Source organism: Brachycentrus maculatus, unplaced genomic scaffold (assembly GCF_059751285.1).
Source record: "Brachycentrus maculatus isolate JH-2025_06_01 unplaced genomic scaffold, ASM5975128v1 h1tg000147l, whole genome shotgun sequence".
Lineage (NCBI taxonomy): Eukaryota > Metazoa > Arthropoda > Insecta > Trichoptera > Brachycentridae > Brachycentrus > Brachycentrus maculatus.
This window is the reverse complement of record NW_028280900.1, coordinates 1,099,443-1,122,428: the sequence shown is the minus strand read 5'-3', so window position 1 is coordinate 1,122,428 and position 22,986 is coordinate 1,099,443. Positions and strand designations below refer to the sequence as shown.

At 33.1% G+C, this 22,986-nt stretch overlaps 4 protein-coding genes across 4 annotated transcripts; 1 reads left to right on the top strand and 3 right to left on the bottom strand.

Moving 5' to 3' along the window:
* Positions 1-448: 448 nt before the first annotated feature.
* LOC148308812 (uncharacterized) lies at positions 449-4,313 on the bottom strand. Its single transcript, XM_088261048.1, has 2 exons — positions 3,507-4,313; positions 449-1,132 (listed from the first exon to the last, which is right to left on the bottom strand). Exons 1-2 carry the CDS (start codon positions 4,278-4,280, stop codon positions 707-709), a joined length of 1,200 nt encoding a protein of 399 aa, XP_088117174.1. The 5' UTR covers positions 4,281-4,313; the 3' UTR covers positions 449-706.
* A 452-nt stretch (positions 4,314-4,765) lies between these two features.
* LOC148308811 (uncharacterized) lies at positions 4,766-9,953 on the bottom strand. Its single transcript, XM_088261049.1, has 2 exons — positions 8,662-9,953; positions 4,766-5,310 (listed from the first exon to the last, which is right to left on the bottom strand). Exons 1-2 carry the CDS (start codon positions 9,427-9,429, stop codon positions 4,882-4,884), a joined length of 1,197 nt encoding a protein of 398 aa, XP_088117175.1. The 5' UTR covers positions 9,430-9,953; the 3' UTR covers positions 4,766-4,881.
* Positions 9,954-10,428: 475 nt separating this feature from the next.
* LOC148308810 (uncharacterized) lies at positions 10,429-18,294 on the bottom strand. The gene is made up of 5 exons (XM_088261002.1): positions 17,390-18,294; positions 15,044-15,460; positions 14,379-14,433; positions 11,691-12,469; positions 10,429-11,098 (listed from the first exon to the last, which is right to left on the bottom strand). Exons 1-5 carry the CDS (start codon positions 18,158-18,160, stop codon positions 10,670-10,672), a joined length of 2,451 nt encoding a protein of 816 aa, XP_088117128.1. The 5' UTR covers positions 18,161-18,294; the 3' UTR covers positions 10,429-10,669.
* A 783-nt stretch (positions 18,295-19,077) lies between these two features.
* LOC148308809 (uncharacterized) lies at positions 19,078-22,854 on the top strand. The gene is made up of 2 exons (XM_088261046.1): positions 19,078-20,722; positions 21,626-22,854. The coding sequence occupies exons 1-2, from the start codon at positions 19,919-19,921 to the stop codon at positions 22,049-22,051; spliced, it is 1,230 nt and encodes a 409-aa protein (XP_088117172.1). The 5' UTR covers positions 19,078-19,918; the 3' UTR covers positions 22,052-22,854.
* The last annotated feature ends 132 nt before the right edge of the window (positions 22,855-22,986 follow it).

Genomic DNA, 22,986 nt, shown 5'->3' with positions numbered 1-22,986 from the left:
GGTTTTGTATTTGTGCCTTTTTTTTACATTTGCCTTTCCAATATTACTATTTTACTCGAGGACAATCCTTTTAAATTAGAGGGCTTAAGGGTTATATAGTAATTGATTTTACAAAGGTTTACCTTTTTGTACTGCAATGTGTTATTATAATGTTGAACAGTTAGTTTTAAAGTTATCTATTTTTTTCGTTTATAAAGGATTTAAGAGATACATAATTAAAATACCAATTTAAATCTTATTAACATTTTTTTTATTGTGTCGCAAGTGTATTTCGCTATAATATGTGCGATTGATACCCATCTTTTAATGTTTTTTTTTTAATAATCTCATTTGCCATATTCATACGTAATTCACAGTTTATTTGAACGTTTTCTGCTGACACTTTGTCGTATTTTAAAAACTTTATAAAATTAATAAAACGCAATCTTATTTTTTCAACCATTTTTATTTTTTCATAATTTTTACTATTCCAATTGGTGGCGACCGAAAAAAAAAGTTTTACAAAGTTTACAAACTCAGTTATTTTTTTCATTAATTGATTCGGCAGTCACTTTGTGATAATAACTATCCATCTTAAATTAAGGTTTTACTTGTTGAATACGTTGTTTGAAAATCATGCGAAATGCATCGAAACACGTCTCACAATGGATTTTAAAAAAATATAGTATTTACCAAGTCAAACTTAAATTTTAAATGTTTAAATTTATTAGATTAAGTTTAGTTTTACGAAATAATTAACTAATCCATTTATTCTTTTAGCGGCGTCTTTACCAATCGTTGAACCCTTATCTGTATTGTCTAGTTCTTTGACTCGATCCTCTAAATTTTTGACATTTACGGGGTTAGGCAAAGCCAACGTGATGACAAGCAAAGCCATAAAAAAGCCAAACTTCATTTTTTTCTTCATCTGATCTCTGAAGACTTCGACAGGATAACACTTATCTGCGTTGCAACCCATATTGGCGAGGGATTTTTTTAGAGTTTCATAGTACAATATCAAGAGATCTTCGAAGTGGTTTTCCAGGAGATGTTCGTCCAAGGATATGAACATCATGTATGTGAGATCCGTAGCCGGGGAGGCATATCTGGAACATTGCCAGTCGATCAGGATAACGTCCTCTAGCTCTCCTTCCTGTAAAAATGCGTCATTTATACAAAACATATTCACAACATTTTGAGTGTGTCCAAATACTTGTCCACAAAATCTGGATTATCTCCAATTACAGGAGTTATTTTCATATTATTTTTTTACATCTCATCAAAGATGAAGAAGAAGATGGAAGTCTGGGCATTTACGGGGTTGACGACCGTCATAGGCTGGTTTACTCAAAATGTTGTGAATAAATTATCTGGTCAAATTATAAGCTTAAATAACAAAAATTAAAATGATATTTTCTCACGTTTCTCATGTGTGTGATTATAATCCAGGATTCGGACCTCACATACTAATAAAAGAGTTTCTGCTCAATAAAAAGCTTCTTTTCGTCTCACCAATAGATGTCTCTAGTGAAGTTCTAGTGATTCAAGAACAATGTTTTAAAATTGGTTCATATATATGGAAATTCCAAGAATTTGAGTAGCGTGGTTGTCAATAATGGGTAGAATGTGTGAATGTTTCACGTGTGTAAAGTGATCACTTAAACCAGCCTATGATGGTCGTCAGCCCCGTAAATGCCCAGACTTCCATATTCTTCTTCATCTATGTAGAGATATTAAAAAGTACGTCATGGTTTACACATAAACATAATGTAGGGCATGACATCGTCCGTTGCACATTATCTCATAAATACCATGTTTGATAACATTAACGCCAAAGGTTTCATTATTGTTATCGGTGTTTAAATTAATTTGATATATGAAATGCAAACATACATATGTGGGTTATCATATGGTAAATGCACATATATCACTCACTCCTTTCAACAACGTCATATGCAAAAAAAAAACTTGAGTTTTCAGGAGATCGTTTTTAGAGTTTAAAAATATAATGAAATGTATTAAAAATAAATATCAAGACACTTATTGAACTTTTTATTGTGCAACAGATCTTTTTAGGTAAAACCTAAAGTTTAAAAATACAGTAAAATGTATTAAAAATAAATATCAAGCCACTTGTTGAACTTTTTACTGTGCAACAGAACTTTTTGGGTAAAACCTGAATGTTTGGTCTCCATTTGAAAAATAATTAGTATTTAAAAAAAATAATCAAACAATACCTTTTCTTCAAAATGCAAAAACAATACTTTCTGCCCTGTAGCGGGTACGTTGTTGAAAGGAGTGAGCGATATGTATATGATTATAAAATAAAATAGAATGGTCCTTTAAAATTTTCTCAAAATAACATTTTAGTAGGTATATATAAAAAATATATATAATATTTGTCCGCCTCCAAAGTGTAGTGGTTACCGCGCTTGGCAACCATACTGGAGGTCCCGGGTTCGATTTCCAGAGGGTCAAAATAAGTGATTTAGAGAGAGGGTCAGAATAAGCTGCATAAAAAATGAAAATCATGTATTCAGGCGTTTTCAAGAATGTAAAATAATCCGGACAGGATTTGCATTCATCCAAATAAAACGGTCTTTTCTAAATAAAAGCTATTCCAATCCAACCATAGATGGCTCTAGCAAATTTACATGCACAGTAATATGAGGTTAATGATATATGTAGGAGTTCCAAAAATTTAGTAGCGTGGTTGTCAATCATGGGTAGCATGGTGAATGTTGCATGTTTATAAAGTGATCACTTAACCAGCCTATGACAAGTCATAAACCCTGTAATTACCCCGAATTCCATATTATTCTTCATTATCTATGTTGATTTGTCAAAATGTAAGGTTATTCTTTTACACAAAGTGTAAAGTGATCATTTACACTATCCAATGATAGCTCTTAAGCCGTGTAAATACCCAGATTTTCAAATTTCCTTCGAAAAACGTCTTCGTATTTGTTAATATGTATATTAATAGAAATTATCATAATAACACTGGTTCGATACGGTCAATTGTAATAAAAATAAGAAATTTGGATAATTTATTTGGCGCATTTTTTGTAAAATACTACCTCAAGGGCGCTTCACTAATGTGCAAAGGCAAATAGCCGCAACTTAGTAACAGTAGTTTTGACATAACCGAGTTTATAGTTAACTTAAAATGATGCTTTTTGCTAAAACATGTGTATCAAATTAATACAATTTTCAGCTATTTTGATAATGAATATCAGAGTAAAGGAAAGAGATACAAAAAAACTGTTGTATATGATAGAGCCCAGTTATAAAAATGCTTTAAGCCGTATTAAGCCAAACAGCCGCAACATGAATTACGGCTAGTTGCCTTTACGCATTAGTTCAATGCGATTGAATTGGGAAAAAGGAGAAAACAAAAAGTGCTCCATGCATCGGGTGCGGATAAAGGTTAGAAGAAATAAATCTAGTTATTTTAAACTTTTGTCAAATCAATAAAATACACATGCTCATGCAGGTAGATACTGTAAAATATGTTTGGCGCATACCTTGTATTTGAAAAGCATGTTATTATTCCAACAGTCTCCGTGGCAAATAGCGTTAAAAGGATCTGTCAACTTGGAATCTAGATCGCTTTCTAAATCAAAACCATTTTTAAAAGTCTCTATTTTCGCTTTGTTATGAGGGCATTCGACGATGGTGAGAACATTGTCTAAATTCTTTCTCATGAAATCCTCAATTCGGCGTCCATAATTCATGGTGTTGGGAACACTTTCCCGCAGCAAATTAAATAGGTCCGATTTGTTTTCTTTCATCGCGAAAGAGGTAGCATGTAGCCTAGCCATGTACCGCAAAACCATAGAAACATGTTCCAAGTCCAGCGGAGTTGTCTTATCGTAAACTTTATAACCATCGTATGAAAGATCTTTTAGGACAATAAGCTCGTTGAGAGCTTCGGTCGAAGCTTTGTAAAAAGTTGCGAACGAAAATCGTTCATCGCTTGGCAGGTCACTTAATTCTTGAAATTCATGTAAAGCTGGTAAAATCCTCTTATACATAGAAGTTTCCGTTTTATAATATTTTGAGATCGACACATTTTGACGGGTCACGGATGAATCCGTCGCTTTTTTAATTATCAAGTGAATTGGATAATTCGTGGATATTATTTGAACACGTAATATTTCTCCCAAATAGTTATCGCCTGTGAAATTGTAGTCTTTTAATATTATTTCATGGTCTTTTATGTTTAAATCGTTTGCAATTTCTTCCACTATATTTCTTATTTCTTGTTTGATAATATTCGATTTGTTTTCAGTACACATGTTTGATATTCAAACTTCACTCTCGTGTTTCTCTTGCGCACTGAATCGTATAACTGGGAATTTAATTGCCATGCTGTTCTTATTTATCTTAATTAAAACGAAGGCTTAGTGTCATGTTACTTTACAAAAGCGACATTTGTATGTTTGAATAAGCTGCGTTGCACAGAATAATGATTTTTTCTAATACTGTATCTACATGAAAAAAAAAGACATTGAACAACCAGAATAAGTTTTATATTATATTTTTTGATAATTATTTTACATAACACATTCAGAATACTTATTGATGATCATTTTTCATTAAACATGAAAAAAATAATTTCAAATAAAAAAAATAATACAATTTACGTAAATTTATTACTATTAAAAATAAATTTTATTACACGTAAATTTTATTACTATTAAAAATGTTTTATGCTATATAAATGAAGTTAAAAAAACGTCATAAGCCCTGTAACAATTTCTAACAATAACAATAACAGATTTCTTTATTCTTCTTCATCTATGTTGAGATATCAAATGGTAAAAATAACTCCTATGTAGAGAAACTCGCATTTGCGAATAAGGATTTGGGCATGTCCAAAATGTTGTTAAACTAAATTTAATCAATCAAGTTGTGCTTCACGAAATAATTTACGATGCCATTTAACCTTTTAGATGCGGTTTGGTTTATAGCCATTTGGGTCACACCACTCTCGAGGGCTACAACATTTTCTTCCACATTTTTCGCCGTTTCTGGATCCGATAACGTCATGGGTAACGCACAAATCGCCATGAAAAACCCGAAAACCACTTTCTGCTTGAAATGTTCCCTGAAAACATGTTCGGGATAACACTTGGCGACGTCTTGGCCCATCGCAGCGAGGGATGTCTCCAGAGTCTGGTAATACAGGTTCAAGAGGTCTTCCAGATGGTCGTCCATGAGTTGTTCGTCCATGGACAAGCAGAGCATGTAGGCTATATCGGTGACGGGGGAAGCGTACCTCGCAATCTGCCAGTCGATGTATATCATGTCGATCACATTCCCTTCCTGAAAAAGGAATTTAAAAGTCAAAAAACTAGAAAATAAATCGTCGAAAAAAAAGCTAAACACTGAAGTCCCCATTTACATTCAATTTTCAATTCAAACCCTTATCCGCACCCCAATGGTGCATAGGGCACTGCATCATACAAACACAATGCTATCTTGATCGTTAACAATCGTTGAAAGGTGATCAGCCCTCCGCTTCAGCCACCAGTCCAGAGTAATTGAATAAATATTAGAGTGAAAAATCACTTGTATTTATCTAACCCCCCCTGGGAATCGAACCCGGGACCTCCAAGAACGGTAGCCGAACGTGCTGACCATTACACTACGGAGGCGGACAGAAAACTGCCCCTTTTAAATACTTAATACTAAAAACAGTACAAAAAATAATATTTAAATAAAATGGAAGAGTATTTATTCCCATCGATTTAAATGCACTATTTCTATATTTCTGAGTACATTTTTAAAGGTGACTCAGCACCGTGTCACCGAGCAAAAAACTGTGAGTATTATTTTTTTCTCACACTGTGATTTATAATAATGTTAAAAAAAAATTAAAACATGGTTAAAATATTTTTTTGTCAAAGAATATATAAAAATTAATGTAAATCCAACACTGGATTGGCCCGGAAATAGTCCTGACCTGAACCCTATCGAGAACTTGTGGCATAAAACGGCAATCGAAATAAATAAACTAAAGCCTTCGTCAAAGGAAAACCTAAAAATATCATCGAAAAAATTCAAACCACACTGGTTTGAATTTTTTCGCTAGACTAGAAAATTTACTGAAATCTATGCCAAAACGTATTGAAACAGTAATAATAAAAAAGGAGGAACAATAATGTACTATTGGTTTTTGATAATTGTTAGTGTTGTATACCAAATGTAATTTTATTTGAAATAAATATTTGGTTTTTCAAATTATATGAATATTTTTTTTGTCCTAAAAATCGAAAATCTACAAATTAACTATTAAATTATAAATTAAATGTTTTGGTCACTAAATAGGCACTTTTTATATATGTATCATATTTAAACAGTGTTGCTAAGTAATTTGGACTGAAAAGCCATCAAGAAATCACAAGAAAAAATATCATTAAAAAAAACGGATATTTTCAGTGTGGAAACATTTCACTGCTCGCTACTGTAAATAAAAGGACGTCTGCTTAATAAAAGCTTTATCAACCCAACCAAAGAGGTCTGATGTGAACTCAATGATGAAGCGTCATGAAATTGATGAAATATGTTTGTGTTTAAAAATTTGAGTGAAGTCGTTGTCAATCACGTGTAGAATGGTGAATATTACGCGTGCGTTGGGTAATCACTTAACCAGCCTGAGTATTAACAGGTCATAAGACCTGTTAATACTCAGACTTCCGTGACTTCTTCATCTATGTTGAGATGTCAAAATGTAAAAAATAATAAATCAATAAATTTCCATTAAGTTTAAATTTAAAAAAAAAGTATCGATATATCATGACAATGCTTTTTTAATAGATATTTTTTTAAAGGAATTTGGTGATAATTCGAACATATCCTTATCGAATAATGGCATATCGCGATTTATTACAACAATATTGATTGTCACTACGTAAGAATATATATTTTTATGTACTTATTGTCGCGTCGCAGTATTTTATATAACAAAACACTCAAATGTAAGGTAGTTTTCCGCACACAAATGATTTTTATGACGTACTTATTATGACGATTATGTTCTATGCCAGGGATGGCCAACCTTTTTTAGCCTGAGTGTCATTTTTTTCCAATAAATAATATGTCGCGTGCCATAAATAAATAAATAAAAATGCATCAAATGTTTGCGTTTCTTCAGATTTTTAATATAAAAAAGCATTATTATATAAAAAAAATCAAGTACTTGTTAATGGCAAAATAAAATAAATAAATAAAAGATAGATTTAATAAATAAAAATAGAACCATTAAAACTTAATTATTAGTGAGATTTTATTACAAAAAAAAATCCCCTCGGGCAGCACCGTGCGGGAAGTATTAACTGGTCCGGGAGTATGGACGTAAATGAACGTCAGTGCGAATTTTCCTCAAAGAAGTATGGACGTTAATGAACGTCGAAATCCGTCTGTCAGTAAGTATGATGTAACTTGTATAGCAATGACATCTGTGGATGTCTGTGTTATTTTGTTATGATTGAAAAATATTTCGAATAAATAGGTTTTTTTTAAAAATATTTTAACGTAATTTTTATCTTCATAATACATTGATTTAATGAAAAAAATTCTTTTCATGAAAAAACAACCCACTCACCAGAGAAAGTCGGACATCAATTTTTTGTACTCCCGGAAAGGTTAAACGTTACGATCTATTTATGCTTGAATGTCGTCATCTCCATTATTTCCGTCTTTTGCGAAACTATTGGTTAACGAACAAAATACACACGGCTATTCCAATATGTTTCGATTTTTTTATACTATTCCTATAACTTTTTTTTTGCCTAATCACTTTTATATTTTTCTCTTCATTCGTGTGCCATGCAAAATCATCTCGTGTGCCACGTCGGCTGTCCAAACTCAAAGCACAGTAAGGGACATTTTTAGTTGTAGGTTTTTTTTGCATTAAGTAGATTCTACTTAGTACAAAAATGCAAAAAAACGTACTCCAAAAAAAATGTCCCTTACTGTGTTATAAGTTTGGACAGCCGACGTATGGCACGCGTGCCATAGGTTCATGCAGGTGTTGTATGCAGTAGGTGTCATCACAATTATTTTTAATTACATAAATGAAAAAGTGATAATATTGGTGGTTATCTGGAAAACTTGTTTTAGTGTAATTTGTATCCCATCTCTAATCAACATTGATTTCCAACACTAATTACATTACATATCAGATAACACGATAAGCCGTAATTTTTGTATTAAGAATTTTTAATATTTGACTTAAAAAAAAACTAACTAAGCATTACACCGCTTTTCCACAGGGGCGGGCAGAGAGAAAACAAAGTCATACCAATCATTCTTTGCAAGCAATCTTTATGCATTCTCATGCACGCCTCATTTATGCATCTCCTCATACATACCCACCCATTATTCTGACTCCTGGCCTGACCACTTTCAAGTATTCGAAATATGATCATGGCAAGTTTTTCTCGGTCTTCTTTTGCTTCTATTTCCAACTACATTCGACTGATAAATTTTATTTATTGTTTTACCTCACTCATTCGTTCCACACGTCCAGACCATCTTATCTCATTCATTGCATTATTTCACTATTTAAACGTCTATCATACATCGTTTTTCAGCACATTTGTCTGAAAGATCGCATTCACTCATTCGATATCAATAGATAAATAGTTCATCTAGATATGGTAAATAATTCACCTCATATTTGAAGAGCATGTTGTTATTCCAACAGTCCCCATGGCATATTGTATTGTAAGGTTCTGTTAATCTCGCATCGAGAGTGGTCTGTAGCACATCAGTCTTGAAGGACTCTATTTTACTCTTGTTCTTCGGGGACGTGATAATTGCCGCCACATTTGACAATATAAAGTGCGTATGTTCATCCATCGAGTCACCATAGTTATTAGTATGGGGAATTTTCTCTATAAGTCTATTGAAGAGTTCGGGATCTTTTTTCTTCATCGCAAAAGAGATCGCGTGTAGTCTAGCAATTTTTTGAATCGCTATCGAGGAATGTTTGAAATCGAGCGGTATTTTTTTGTCGAACAGTGAGTATCCTTCGTGGGACAAGTCGTTAAAGATGAGAAATTCCTCGCAATCTTTAGAAGAAGCATTGTATAGTTTAGCAAACGTAAACAAATCGCCGGTTGCAACATTGTTATTCTCTTGAAATTTGTAAAACGATGGCAAAACAGTATTATACATGTAGATTTCTCTGACATAGTAGACATTAACGTCTATTTTTTCTCGAACTATCGGCGACTTTATAGCACTTTTCATAATTAAATTGATTGCTTTATTTTTATTCTGATTGAGTGGTTTTATTTTAACACGCGCTATTTCACCCAAATAATTGTCTCCTGTAAATTTCACTTCTTCAACTTCCAATTCGTAGTCTGCGAAACCCAATTCACCGACAATTTCTTCCACTATTCCTCTTCTTACAATGTCAACTTCTGTAGCCATTCTCTCACTTGGACAAATATCGCTATCACAAAACGACTCAATAAACTGACGATATGAAACCAAATAAAAATAATTGAACCGCGCCTTTTTATATACGTAACTTAAAAACAGTACTAATCGATGATTTCAATTATCATTTATCATTCGAGATTATCTATCATGGAAACTTTTTTTTTTACATACGCTTATATATTAACAAAGCACATATTGTCCAATCAATGAAACAGTATATTAATTTTTATAACCCACGTAATATTTTATAATATTTGCATATTTTTTTTTAGAATGTATCAACTCAGTCTTTTATATATTTACCATACATTTTTTTTTCAATTTAATACAATTTCTATACATTTCTACTTAAAACAATCTTATAATTTTAGTTGCGCTGATCCTCTCCAAAAAAAAAGACTGAGCTCTTATGCTTGGAGAGAGACTTTTTTCTTATTTTTTGTTGTTGTCGACTTTTATTTTAATTTTGTTGTAGTAGTTATTTCGTTTCTACTAACCTCCATTGTCTATTTATTGATTGCATATTTATGACAAAGTTTTTTTTTATTTTTTTTTAAATATTGTATAATGGATAATAGATAATGGATAACGGATATTATTACCTGGTTGTTATTGAGGTTTGTTACGTAATACTCGAAGTTCCTTAGAACAAATGTGATAAATGTTTTTTTTTCTGCGTTTTTGATCTTGTGATTGTTTTCATACAGTATGTTATTGGTAATTTGTGTCATTTACCTAGGAGATGTTTTCCTGTGATTTATGTTAGTAATTTTAGCATTATAGAGCAAGGTTGATTAATTTTCACGAATTGTATTTGTTTATTTTTTTTTTAATTTATTGAAGTTGAAATTTTTAATTGTAATTTCCGTCTACAAGTTAAGTGGCTAGAACGTTTGGCTACCGTGCTGGAGGTTCGATTTCAATGGGGTCAAAATTAAAATAAGTTGTTTTTAATAAAATATTTATTTAATATCAATTTGGACTAATACATGTAGAGTTTTATGGATTGCGTTAGCTCTATGTAATAAACGATCAAATAAACTTTGTGTCGATCTAATTAAGTGCCCTTAGAATCATTGGTTCAGAATATGGTCCAGAAGAAGAAAATTAAAAACTGAAATAAAATGATGCTTTTCGTAGAATTTTATAAAATTTTATCAGGGATTCATGACAGACAAAATACATTATTTATTCCAGGAAAACAACGTGTTTATATAAAACATTACATTTAATCAATCAAGTTATGTTTTACAAAATAATTTACAATCCCATTCATTCTTTTGGCAGCCATTTCGCCTATAATTGTTTTGCTCGCGCCATTTTCGAAGTCAACTACACTATCTTCAATCATTCTCGCAGTTTCTGGATCTGATAACGTCATGGGTATTCCACAAATCGCCGTGAACAGCCCGAAAATCATTATCCTCTTGAAATGTTCCCTAAACACCTCTTCGGGATAACACTTGGTGACGTCTTGGCCCATCGCAGCTAGGGATGTTGCCAGAGTCTGGTAATACAGGTTCAAGAGGTCTTCCAGATGGTCGTCCATGAGTTGTTCGTCCATGGACAAGCAGAGCATGTAGGCTAAATCGGTGGCGGGGGAAGCGTACCTCGTGACTTGCCAGTCGATGAGTATTACATCGTTTACATTATCTTCCTGAAAAGGAGCGAACTTATCATTAATTAATCTTCTAATAACAAGATAAAACTCGGATGCTGTATTGAAAACAAAACTTCATTAATTGATTCGGAAGTATTTACTTGGTGGTAATATCTATCCGTTTTTAAGCATATAAACGTCCTAAGGACACAATTCTAAAATTTACTCTTATCTTTACATCAACTTTTTCTAACCCTTATCTGCATCCAATGGTGCATAGGCCACTACGTGGTATTGACGCAGTGTCATCTTGATTGTTAGTTACATGATGGCAAGGTGATCCAGCAGTCCAGGGTAATTTGAAATGAATATTGTAGTGTAAAATCACTAATATTTATTTTCACCCCCTCCTGGGAATCGAGCCCGGGACCTCCAGCACTGTAGCTAAACACGCTCAACATTATTACACCACGGAATCGGACGAAAGCTTCATATATGGGGGTTGAAAATGATACAGAATGCATCGGGATACGTGTCATAATAGATTTTTAAAAATAGTGGTATTTACCAAGTAAAACTTAAATTTAAGATAAAAAAAACTTTTTTCTCCCAGAAGTTCATGAATACACCTTCTAAATTGTTGAATTACCTTATATTTGAAAAGCATATTGTTATTCCAGCAGTCCCCGTGGCATATTGTATTGTAAGGTTCTGTCAATCTCGCATCGAGAGTAGTCTGCAGCACTGATTTTGTCTTGAAGCTCTGTATTTTAGATTTATTCCTCGGACATGTTACAATTGATGCCACATTTGGTACACACATTTCCACAAAGTCCTCCATCTCGGGGGCGTAATTACTAGTATGGGGAATCTTCTCTATAAGCCGGTCAAACGACGCACGATCTGTTTCCTTCATCGCAAAAGAGATGGCGTGTAATCTGGCAATTTTTTGAATAACTATTGAAGAATGCTTTAAATCCAACGGTGATTTCTTGTCGTGGAGTGCGTATCCCTCGTACGTTAGGTCTGATAATATGACAAACTCCTTGCAATCTTCGGAAGAAGCCTTGTACACTTTAGCAAATGTAAATAAATCCGTAGTTGGAACATTATTATCTTCTTGGAATTTGTAAAAGCATGGTAAAATCGTATTGTATACGTAAATTTCAATAACGTAATAGGAATTAACTGCAATTTTCTCTCGTAGTTTAGACGATGTTAAAGCACTTTTCATTATCAAGTTAATTGTTTTATTTTTCTTCTGATTTAGTTGTTTTATTCCAATTCGTGATATTTCACCCAAGAAATTGTCTCCTGTGAAATTCGTTTCCTCGACGTCTAGTTCGTAATCTACGAAATTCGCTTCTCTGGCGATGTCTTCAAAGAGACATTTTCTTACAGCGACGATGTTTGTACCCATTGTATGCACTCACAAACGTTACCGTTATGAAAAAACGTAGAGTCCGACTGATAACGCGATAATGAAAATGACATTTGTACCCTGCCCCTTTATATTACTTAAACGAAGAACTAATAAATATCACGAGAACTCTAAATACCTTTGATTTTTTAACCAGGCATGTGAAAATCAAAACGCAAGCTGATTTCTAGAATGAAGAATTACTATTAATTTTAAACGTAACGAAATATGTATTTATAAACGTATTCTTGTGTTGACATTTTTTCATAAGTTTTGCGTGATGCCTATCAATTTTTTTATTTATTTATTTATTTACTACTACTACAATCACGCCGTTTCGCCACAGGGGTAGACAGAGAGGATGGAATGCCACACTCTTCTGTTCTAAAATACACTCCTCGCTTCTTTCACACCATACATCCAGTCATATATGCCCTCCGATTACGCAGACTTTTGACACCACCGGATTTTAAATTCTGATTGATCCGGCCGTCCTCGTTCTGTTCTCCCGCTCACATTCCCCACATATATTTTCTTAGTCATTCTCTCCTTATCCATTCGCTCCATAAGTCCATACTACCTTAAAGAACTCTTGATCTTTTCATTTCTTTAATTTATTATTTATTTATTTAATGAATATGATTATAATTTGACCTGTATTTGATGTCTTTTTTTATAATTTTTATTACAATTATGTGTGTATGTGTGTACGTGTATCTTTGTGCATATCCATATTTTCTCTTTTGATTAGGTTACATCGATAATTTTTAAAGTTTTTTTTGTTACATATGTATTTTTATAAAATATTCATGCTGTTTTATTTTTTTTTACTCATAACATTATTGTTTGCTATGATTGTTTTATTGCTGATGTTATATATATAGTTAAGCTTCACTGGGTCGTCCTTATATTGCGGAAAACATACAGTATCGAACAGATTAATTGAAGTAAAACTTTTTTGGTTGTTTTTTTCGTAAAAAGTTTTATAAAATCTTTTGTTTAATAGTTATATCACCAATTAATATTCAATATGATCTCAATCAAAGATTTTACTCTTCTTGGCATCTATTATGTAAGGTTTTGGCACGTGGATGCCATTTTTTCGTCTCGAAACCATACCTGAATTATGGACAAAATGAGCTTTTCCACTGTAGTGCAATCAATTTTGGAGAGCCGATTCTTAGAAAATGCCGGTAGATTTTCAATTAGGTTTATATCTGGTAAAATTCTTGACCAGTCTAACAAAGTTCATAATTTTTGTGTGAAAAATTTCATATTTTTTTTGGATTTGTGGCAGGGGGTTAAATCCTGCTGAAATATTCCATTATCATTTGATCCTCGTTTTTGTATCTCTGGTGGTATCTTTTCCTGTAGAATTGGATGATACTTCTCGCTATTCATCATCTCAGTCACTGAAAGAAGCAGCTCTGGTCCACAATACAAAGAACACCCCAAAACAATTTTTAGAGGGTGTTGAAAATACGAAAAAAGTTTTGTTTAATTAATCTGTTCGATACTGTATGTACATACTTATATCGCTTTATTTATTTTATTTTTTCATGTTTAATGTTTGTGTCTCCCTGTTGGATGACCTTACATAAATAATAGGTGTATGCATTTGAAAAGGTCGTTTGCTGATAGATAGCACTAGCTTTTGTACGTGCAAGTACGTGAAGTTTTCAACGCATTGCTTAATGCTCTTATATCAAACGCATGAAAAGTCGTTCGTTTGCAGCTTCCAAAAGTATTTTTTTCATAGACTTGAAAATTTCACGTTTCGCACCAAAAAAGAGCATTCGTGGAAAATTTTGCTTTTCGCTTTTCACTGAAAAAAAAATTGCTGCTGAAGCGCATACAATTTGAATATAAACATGCTATGTCAGGAAAACGCTAAATAAAATCGGTTTGTCCGTCAACCATTAACATCACAAGCAAAACGGAACATCCATGGAGACAAGGCTTTGCTCTGCACCTGGTTGGATCAGAAAACTGCTTATTTTGAGGTTTTTAAACCTGGTGAAACAGTTACTTCTGATCGCTACCGACAACAGCTTATCAATCTGAATCGAGCTTTGGCAGTATGTTCTGTTGGCCCATTCGAAACGTGATCTTGCTGCACGACAATGCCCGGCCGGATGTGTCTAAGCCAGTCCAGAAAACATTGGAAGCACTCCGCTGGGAAGTCTTAAGCACCCCACCCCGCGTATTAAGCAGACATAGCCTCTATAGATACTACTTTTCCTACAATGCAACGTGGACTGTCGGAATAGCACTACAAATATGTTCTAGTCCAATGGATTTTCTCAAAAGACCAGGATTTCTTCCATCACGGATCCCGTGCTTTGCCAAACGGCAATTATTTTGATTAATGTATTATTTTTATTATATTGAAAAAAAAAGGTTAAATTTAGCAACAAAAACTTTTAGCACACTTTCATATGCATACACCTAATAAATAAACGAAATTTAAATTGAGTTTCTTCTATAACAATTTTATATGACTTTACACAGGGTTCGAGAAACTTCGTGATATTTTAAGAAAAACAAAGTCTGTATATTATTATTAACTTTAATCAAATCAAGTTATTTTTTACAAAATAATTTACAATCCCATTTATTCTTTTGGTAGCAATTTCACCAATGATCGTTTTGCTCACACCATTATCGAAGTCCGCTACATTATCTTCAACGTTTCTCGCCGTTTCTGGGTCCGATAACGTCATGGGTAACGCACAAACCGCCATGAAAAACCCGAAAATCAGTTTCTTCTTGAAATGTTCCCTGAAAATATGTTCGGGATAACACTTGGTGACGTCTTGGCCCATCGTAGCGAGGGATGTCGCCAGAGTCTGGTAATACAGGCTCAAGAGGTCTTCCAGATGGTCGTCCATGAGTTGTTCGTCCATGGACAAGCAGAGCATGTAGGCTAAATCGGTGGCGGGGGAAGCGTACCTCGCAATTTGCCAGTCGATATATATCATGTCCATCACATTCCCTTCCTGAAAAAGGAATTTAAAAGTCAAATAGCTAACAGAAAAATAGTAAAAAAAATAGCTAGACACTGAACTCCCCTTTTACACATTTAGTACTACAGGTGGCGCAAAATTAATCATCCTATCGGAAGATGCTATAATTTTTGCAAACGGTGTTGTACGTCAATCGTATTTGACATTTGTGACCTAGACAGCTGCAGTATTCAAACAAATTGATAAAACGGGCCCTAATGTCTATTAAAACTGACGGCAATAAAGATTTTTTTCAGTCAATATATTTTTTATTTATTTAGTAAAAAAGTTATTCAAAAACAAAGTTGGATGATTATGATGATTAATTTGCGCCACTCTATTTTTTTGTACACTGCAGCTGTCTAGTTCACAAATGTCGAATATGACAAAAATTATAACAAATTCCGATAGGGGGATTCATTTTGCGCCACCCGTATATGGCAGTTTCAATTCAATTAAATTCAAACCCTTATCCGCACCCCAATGGTGCATAGGGCACTGCATTATATAAACACAGTGTTATCTTGATCGTTGACACACGAAGGAAAAGTGATCAGCCCTCCGTTTCAGGTACCAGTCCAGGGTAATATTGAATAAATATTAGAGTGAAAAAATCACTTATATTTATTTGACCCCCCCCCCCTGGGAATCGAACCCGGGACCTCCAGAACGGTAGCCGAGCGTGCTGACCACTACACTACGGAGGCGGACAAAATAACATTGAGATACAATAATCAAAAATAAAATATATTTCTTGATATTCTGAATTGATTTTTATACAAGACTTCTAATCACCATATTTTTATTTATGTGTATTTTTTTAAAAAACGTATCTACTGTAGAAATAGTCAGTTAAGAGTATTTCATTTTCGTCATTTTGTATACCAATTATTAGTACAAAGTAATTGTGTCTTTTACTGGAATCACCGTAAAAATATAACCCGTTAAATGCGTAATGTACGTATATAAATTCAAAATTATGCTTATTGAGTATGTTTTAACCAAAATCTAAAAACATTACTTTTCTATTCGATATCATTCAATTCCTGACAGTACGGATGGTCGACTGGTTTTAAATGCCTAAGGCATTAGAAATAAAAGACTACAAGTATGTAATGTTGAAGTTATCTACACTTCGCAGTTAACACGTTATCTTTTCATTAACTGGTATTCCATTGAAAACTAACGTTTTTTATTTTTAATTGTTATATATAACTATTTATTTCATTAAAACATCCAGGGACATTTGTGCCGTACATTTAAATACAAACATATAAATCTTAATATCATAATCAATGTGTATGTACATATGTATTATATGTAAATAGTTTTTATTCGTTGCTTTTAAGTATATGTACTTTGATTGAAGGATTACTTCGACCCGTCGACAAACTGCTCTATCAGCAGTTTTTCGGGACATTTTTTGACTATTTTTGTATTTTTTACTAAAATAATGAAGATAAAATAATAATTATATATTTTAGATATCTTAGACACGAATAAACTTATGAGAAGTAACATATATACAGTATCTTGATAATTATCCCTCGTTGGATAAATCCAGTATTTATTAAAAAACATTTGATGTATTTCTGATTTCCTTTGTTTCTTGTTTATAGTTTGTGGATGTGTTTTCTTACTAAAATTTAAAAAAATAAGAAAATACACACTATTCTATGTACTGTATATACTACATATTGTTTCGGCATTCATTTTGTGGTATGACATTTTAAAATTAAATATACCTAACACTTGTTTTATACCACTTCATCTTTATATTTTATTACTAGTTTGTGAAGATACGGATGCTTCCATCTATGGGTATAAATATAAACTTTAACTGGTCTTATAAAATATAAAAGTAAAGTGTTATAAAAAAGTGTTTTATTTTGAATTTAACACCATTCCAGGTTTGTAATTCACCTCATATTTGAAGAGCATATTGTTATTCCAGCAGTCCCCGTGGCATATTGTATTGTAAGGTTCTGTTGATCTCGCATCGAGAGTATTCTGTAGCACTAAGCTTGTCTTGAAGCACTCTACTTTATATTTATTTATTGGACAGGTAATTATAGATGCCACGTTTGACACTAACATTTCCGCGTAGTTATCCATGTCGGCGGCGTAATTATTAGTTTGGGGAATCTTCTCTATCAGTCTGTCAAACGACGCACGATCTGTTTCCTTCATCGCAAAAGAGATGGCGTGTAATCTGGCAATTTTTTGAATAGCTAGGTTAGAATGCTGTATGTCCAACGAGATTTTCTTGTCGTGTAGCGCGTACCCTTCGTAAGATAGGTCTGATAATATGAGAAACTCCTTGAAGTCCTCAGAAGAAGCCTTGTATAGTTTAGGAAATGTGAACAGATCGCTCGTTGGAACATTATTTTTTACTTGAAACTCGTAAAAGCATGGCAAAACCGTATCGTATAAGTAAATTTCAATAGTGTAATAAAAATTTATAATTATTTTCTCCCGTACTTTAGGCGAAGTTATAGCACTTTTCATTATTAAGTTAATTGTTTCATTTTTCTTCCGATTTCGTGGTTTGATTTTAATGCGCGATATGTCACCTAAGTAGTTATCTCCTGTAAATTTCACTTCTTCGATCTCTAGGTCATAATCTACCAAATTCACTTCACTGGCGATTTCTTCAATAATAACTTTTCTTGCGATGTCGATTTCCCCACCCATCTTTGTGCTTACAACTTACTTATGTTACGGAAATGATACCACTTAGAGAACTGATACAATGATAATGAATAAAAATATTTGAACCGTGCCTTATATAACTTTAAAACACTCTCAATGACTTGATTATCTTACGTAAGCAAACTATTTGGTAGGCGAATATTTTATAAAGTGAACGAACACACATCATAAAAGATTGAATGTTTACAATTATGTTACGTAATTGAGAAGCTGCCAGGACTGGGGCAAGTACTACATGGAAGATTGACCATACGTACATTTTTATCATCTCTAAAAACAAAAAGTTAATTTTTAAATTAAATTATTGCTTTTATGTGTATGTAAGCCAAACAATACATAGCAATAAAACGAAGCTTCTTGCAAAAAATGTGTTTGAAAAATGCGTCAAGACAATAGCTCAAAAATGATTGATCGATTTTAAGACTTGTATTCAGAAATTGATGAAGCAGTGCTATTATTTTTAGATAATGATACTGAAATAAATTACATGGCTATTTTTTCTGTTTAAAACATTAAAACAATATTGTTTTATTCATTGAATTGGCTTTTTCTTTGTAAACATCAATAATTTATTTTCATCAATACAAATCAAAACGCGTTTTACGTTTCTTTCTATTTTTTAAGACATCTGTTTCGCCGCTCGAGGGAATTGTCAAAATATGTAGAAAAAAACAGTAAGTACACAATTAATAAATCGACTAAAATCATAAATCGTGTTTTGATTAATATCAGTAATAATATTATATTGTATATGCATTGTTTTATCTTTATTTGATACGAGAGTGGAGTGTTTAATATATCGGAAAATAACCTTCGCACATACTGAAATATGATACACAAAGTCAATTAAAATTTTGAAGAAAAAAAAAGTTTTGTAATAATATATGAATAAATATTTTACTGCAAATAGTTACCTGCATGATTTTATACTTAAAAAAAGTAACTTTTGTAGCTAATTATTTAACTAACCGTCACTCCGTTCTCCGCGGGGGAAGGCAGTAATGTTCTTCACCAGCGTCATCTGTATCTCATGTAATATATTCCACTGAAGTGGAATACTTAAGAATCTGGACCTCAGCATCTGATCACCTTGCATACATGTATTTCACAATCAAGTTGCCACTCTGTTCATCTAGCGCTATGTCCTACGCACCATTTGGCCCGGACAGTGATTAAATTCTAAATATTATCATAAGGAAATAACTCTTACTTATTGCGACTAATTTTTGACATTGGATCTTTAAGGCGGGATAGTTGATAGTTGATAGTTCGCACCTTAATTTTCTTTAAACCCTGGTAACATTTAACGTAATAAATTTTTATACCTAAAACATCGTTTTTGTATTGAAAAAAAGTTTTTCTTCCATAAAAATGTATGGTTTTGATAAGAAAAGAGTTATTGAAAGGTGAGGAGTTAAAAAAAAGATATAAAAACATTTTTTATATAAATATATATTGTAAAAAATTAAAATGTTTGGCTCCTGGCGCAGCTCCTGAATTTCATATTTGCGAGTACCGCCGTAAGCATTAAGCTACAGATGTTATTGAAATGTATTTGTTTGAAATTTTGGCTTTTGGCCAACACCTTGTATCAAATTGTACTGCGTGCGTCTCAAAAGATAACCGGTTATCACAGTTTCCAACTGTATAATTATACTGTGCAGAAGTTTTTTTAGCGTATTGCAATTATTATCTCTTCAGTGATTTTAAGTATTAGTCGGAGTTATTATTAATCATAAAATGTCTACCCAAATGATCAATACAGATCCAACTTCTGATGTTGATCTTATATTGAAGTACAACCATTTCCCCGAGAGAATTGCTCACGAACATGGTTTGAACGGCTATGAAATCATCCCTAAAAACGAAGAATTCACTGGGGATAATTACTGCGGAGACATAGCGCGAGTTAAAATAATATCGTCTAACCAGTATGCTTGTACAATCCATTTATTTGTGAAGAGAGCGCCCTCTAGCTTGGAAAATTCTACGTTACCAGTGAGTGAAATCTATAAGAGAGAAATATTTGTGTACACAACCATATTACCAGAGTTCAAAACCCTCCAAGAATTTTACAAAATTCCAAATAGCGACCGATTACTTTTCGCGAAGTGCTACAACAGAATTGACGACGAAGATAAAGAAGTGGTCATCTTGAACGATCTCTCGGCTGATGGTTTTAAAATGCACGACAAGCGGGCACCGTTTGATATCAAGCACGCCACCTTGGCAGTGCAATATCTGGCACGACTGCACGCTAATTCGTTCGTACTTAGAGAACAAAAGCCGGAAGTTTTCTCAAAACTAATCAGTAATATAAGTCGCGAATTTATGTTAAACGAAGTGGTTTTACCGATGTTCAAGAAGATTTTTAAGAAAACTTTGATGTGCATCGAACGCCCTGAATACGCTGCTAAAATTGAGCCTTATTTGGAAACAATTACTGAAATCTTTACCGATGCCCTGAATAACAAACCAACGGAGTCTTATAATGTGATATGTCACGCCGATACATGGAGTAATAACATGCTCTTCAAATACAAGGTAATAATACTTATTCACAAAATTTTGGGTGTCAAAATCCTTGTTCACAAATTTGGGTTATTAGGAGTTATTTTTAATTTTAATTTTTATTTTTAATTTTTTAATTTTAATTTTTTATTATTTTATTTTTATAGTTGTTTTTATTTTTTATTTTTATTTTTATTTTTTTTGGCATCTCAACATAATGCTTCCATATTCTTCTTCATCTATGTTGAGATGTGAAAAATGTAAAAATACTTATTTTACCCCAAATTTACAATAACGTGTGTAATAAATGCAGTCATTTATCAAGTCTATCTACCGTTGGGTGCAGATAGACTTGATAAAGTCTTCAAACCCATTATCGGCATCCAAAGGTGCATAAGGCACTGCATCATATAAACGCAGTGTTATTTTGATCATTAACACATGATGGAAAGGTGATCAGTCTCCCACTTCAGGACTGGTAGTCCTGGGTAATATTGAATAAATATTAGAGTGAAAAATCACTCATATTTATTTAACAAGCTATTTTAGAAATCGATTCCCAGGGGAGGTTCAAATAAATATTAGTGATTTTTTCACTTTTCAATATTACCCTGGACTGGTACCTGAAGCGGAGGGCTGATCACCTCTCCTTCATGTGTAAACGTTCAAGATAACACTGCGTTTATATGATGCAGTGCCCTATGCACCATTGGGGTGTGGATAAGGGTTTGAAGAATATATTTGTTTATTTATAAAATTTAATAGGAGGCAATTCTCTCCAATTCCAGATGAAAGGATTTATTTTTTTAATTTCCATTTTGCCGAGAGTGTGTCGCTTATTTTTTTTTACTTTGAAGCCAATAATGATCGATTGTTTTCATAAATTATTTTTCAATTTATTAGAAAAATTCAAAATACTTTTTCGTTTTTTTTCAGGATGGCAATGTGGTTGACGTCGTTTTCATCGATTGGCAAATATCGAGATATGCCTCTCCTGCATGTGACTTGGTTTGCTTGATATGCCTGTGTTCTGATCAGCAACTCTTGGATAAACATTTCGAACATTTACTAAATATATATTATAAAACTTTGGATGAAACGGCAAAGAAAATGGACTGCGATATTTCTAAATACTATCCAGTCGAAGTGTTCAGGGAAAATTTCAAAAGTAAAATCAAATTCGGATTGACTTTAGCTTTGTGCGGATTGCCCATGGGACTTGGAGACCCTGAAACAGCCAAGACATTGGAGGGTCACTTCCAGGAGAGTAGTAATGGTGAAACTTCAATTGTTATAAGCGATGTACTGGCTAAACGCCTCAACGGCATTCTAGATTATTTCATTAGAAATGATTACATTTAAAAAATTCTATCATATTCATAGTATGTAGTTAGTCAAACTAATGATTGAATTAGGGTAAATTTTAAATTATTATTCTAGCAGAAGTCTGATCACCTTTCCTTCGTGTATTTAATGATCAAGATAACGCTGTTTCTATACGATGCAGTGTCCTATGCACCATTGGGTGCGGATTAGGGTTAGAAGTATTATTTATTACATGTTAGTTTTGTATTGATTTCTTGGTGAATTACTGAGCTTCATGGTGGAACCTGCATTTTATCTTCTTCTTCTTCCTGGCATCCCAACTTATCGTCTTTGTAGACTGTTGGGGTCAGCTCTCCTAATCGTCGGGTTGTATGTAGGTCCTTGTATCATGGACAACGAAACTTAGGCCATGTCAATTTAAGACCCTTTCTTTGGACAAACTAGTTTCCTCTGCTTCACTTTGCCCCTGGAATCCCGCAAGCTGTTCCTGACACATTGCCAGTCTCTGGATCACCGAGAGAAGAAGTACCCTCGCTGCCACACAGGGCAGTGCATCTTAGCGTTTGTTTTTCATGAAGTTTTTTTTATTGAGAACTTTGGTTTATTTGACTTTAAAGTTTTTATCTACTGCCGGTCGTCAGACGTGGAACCAGAGTGGCCTAGGTAATAGGCTATCCGCTGTCATTCGTCAAGTGATTTGTTCATTGGAACCTTATTTTATATAATACTTAAATTGTACTTTTTTATTATTGGTGAGGACATACCTGTTCTTAACATTTATATTATTATCATTATAAAAAATAGAATTTTAATAGCATTAGACTTGTAGTAAAAAGGAAATGACAAGAAAACCATAAAATATTTTTCATTTCGGCGGCCGGTTTTCATATTTTGCCGCTTCATTTCTAGTTCCAGCCACGAACGACGCCGACGTCCAAATCTAGCCACGGATTTTGGGAGGAGTCGTTTAT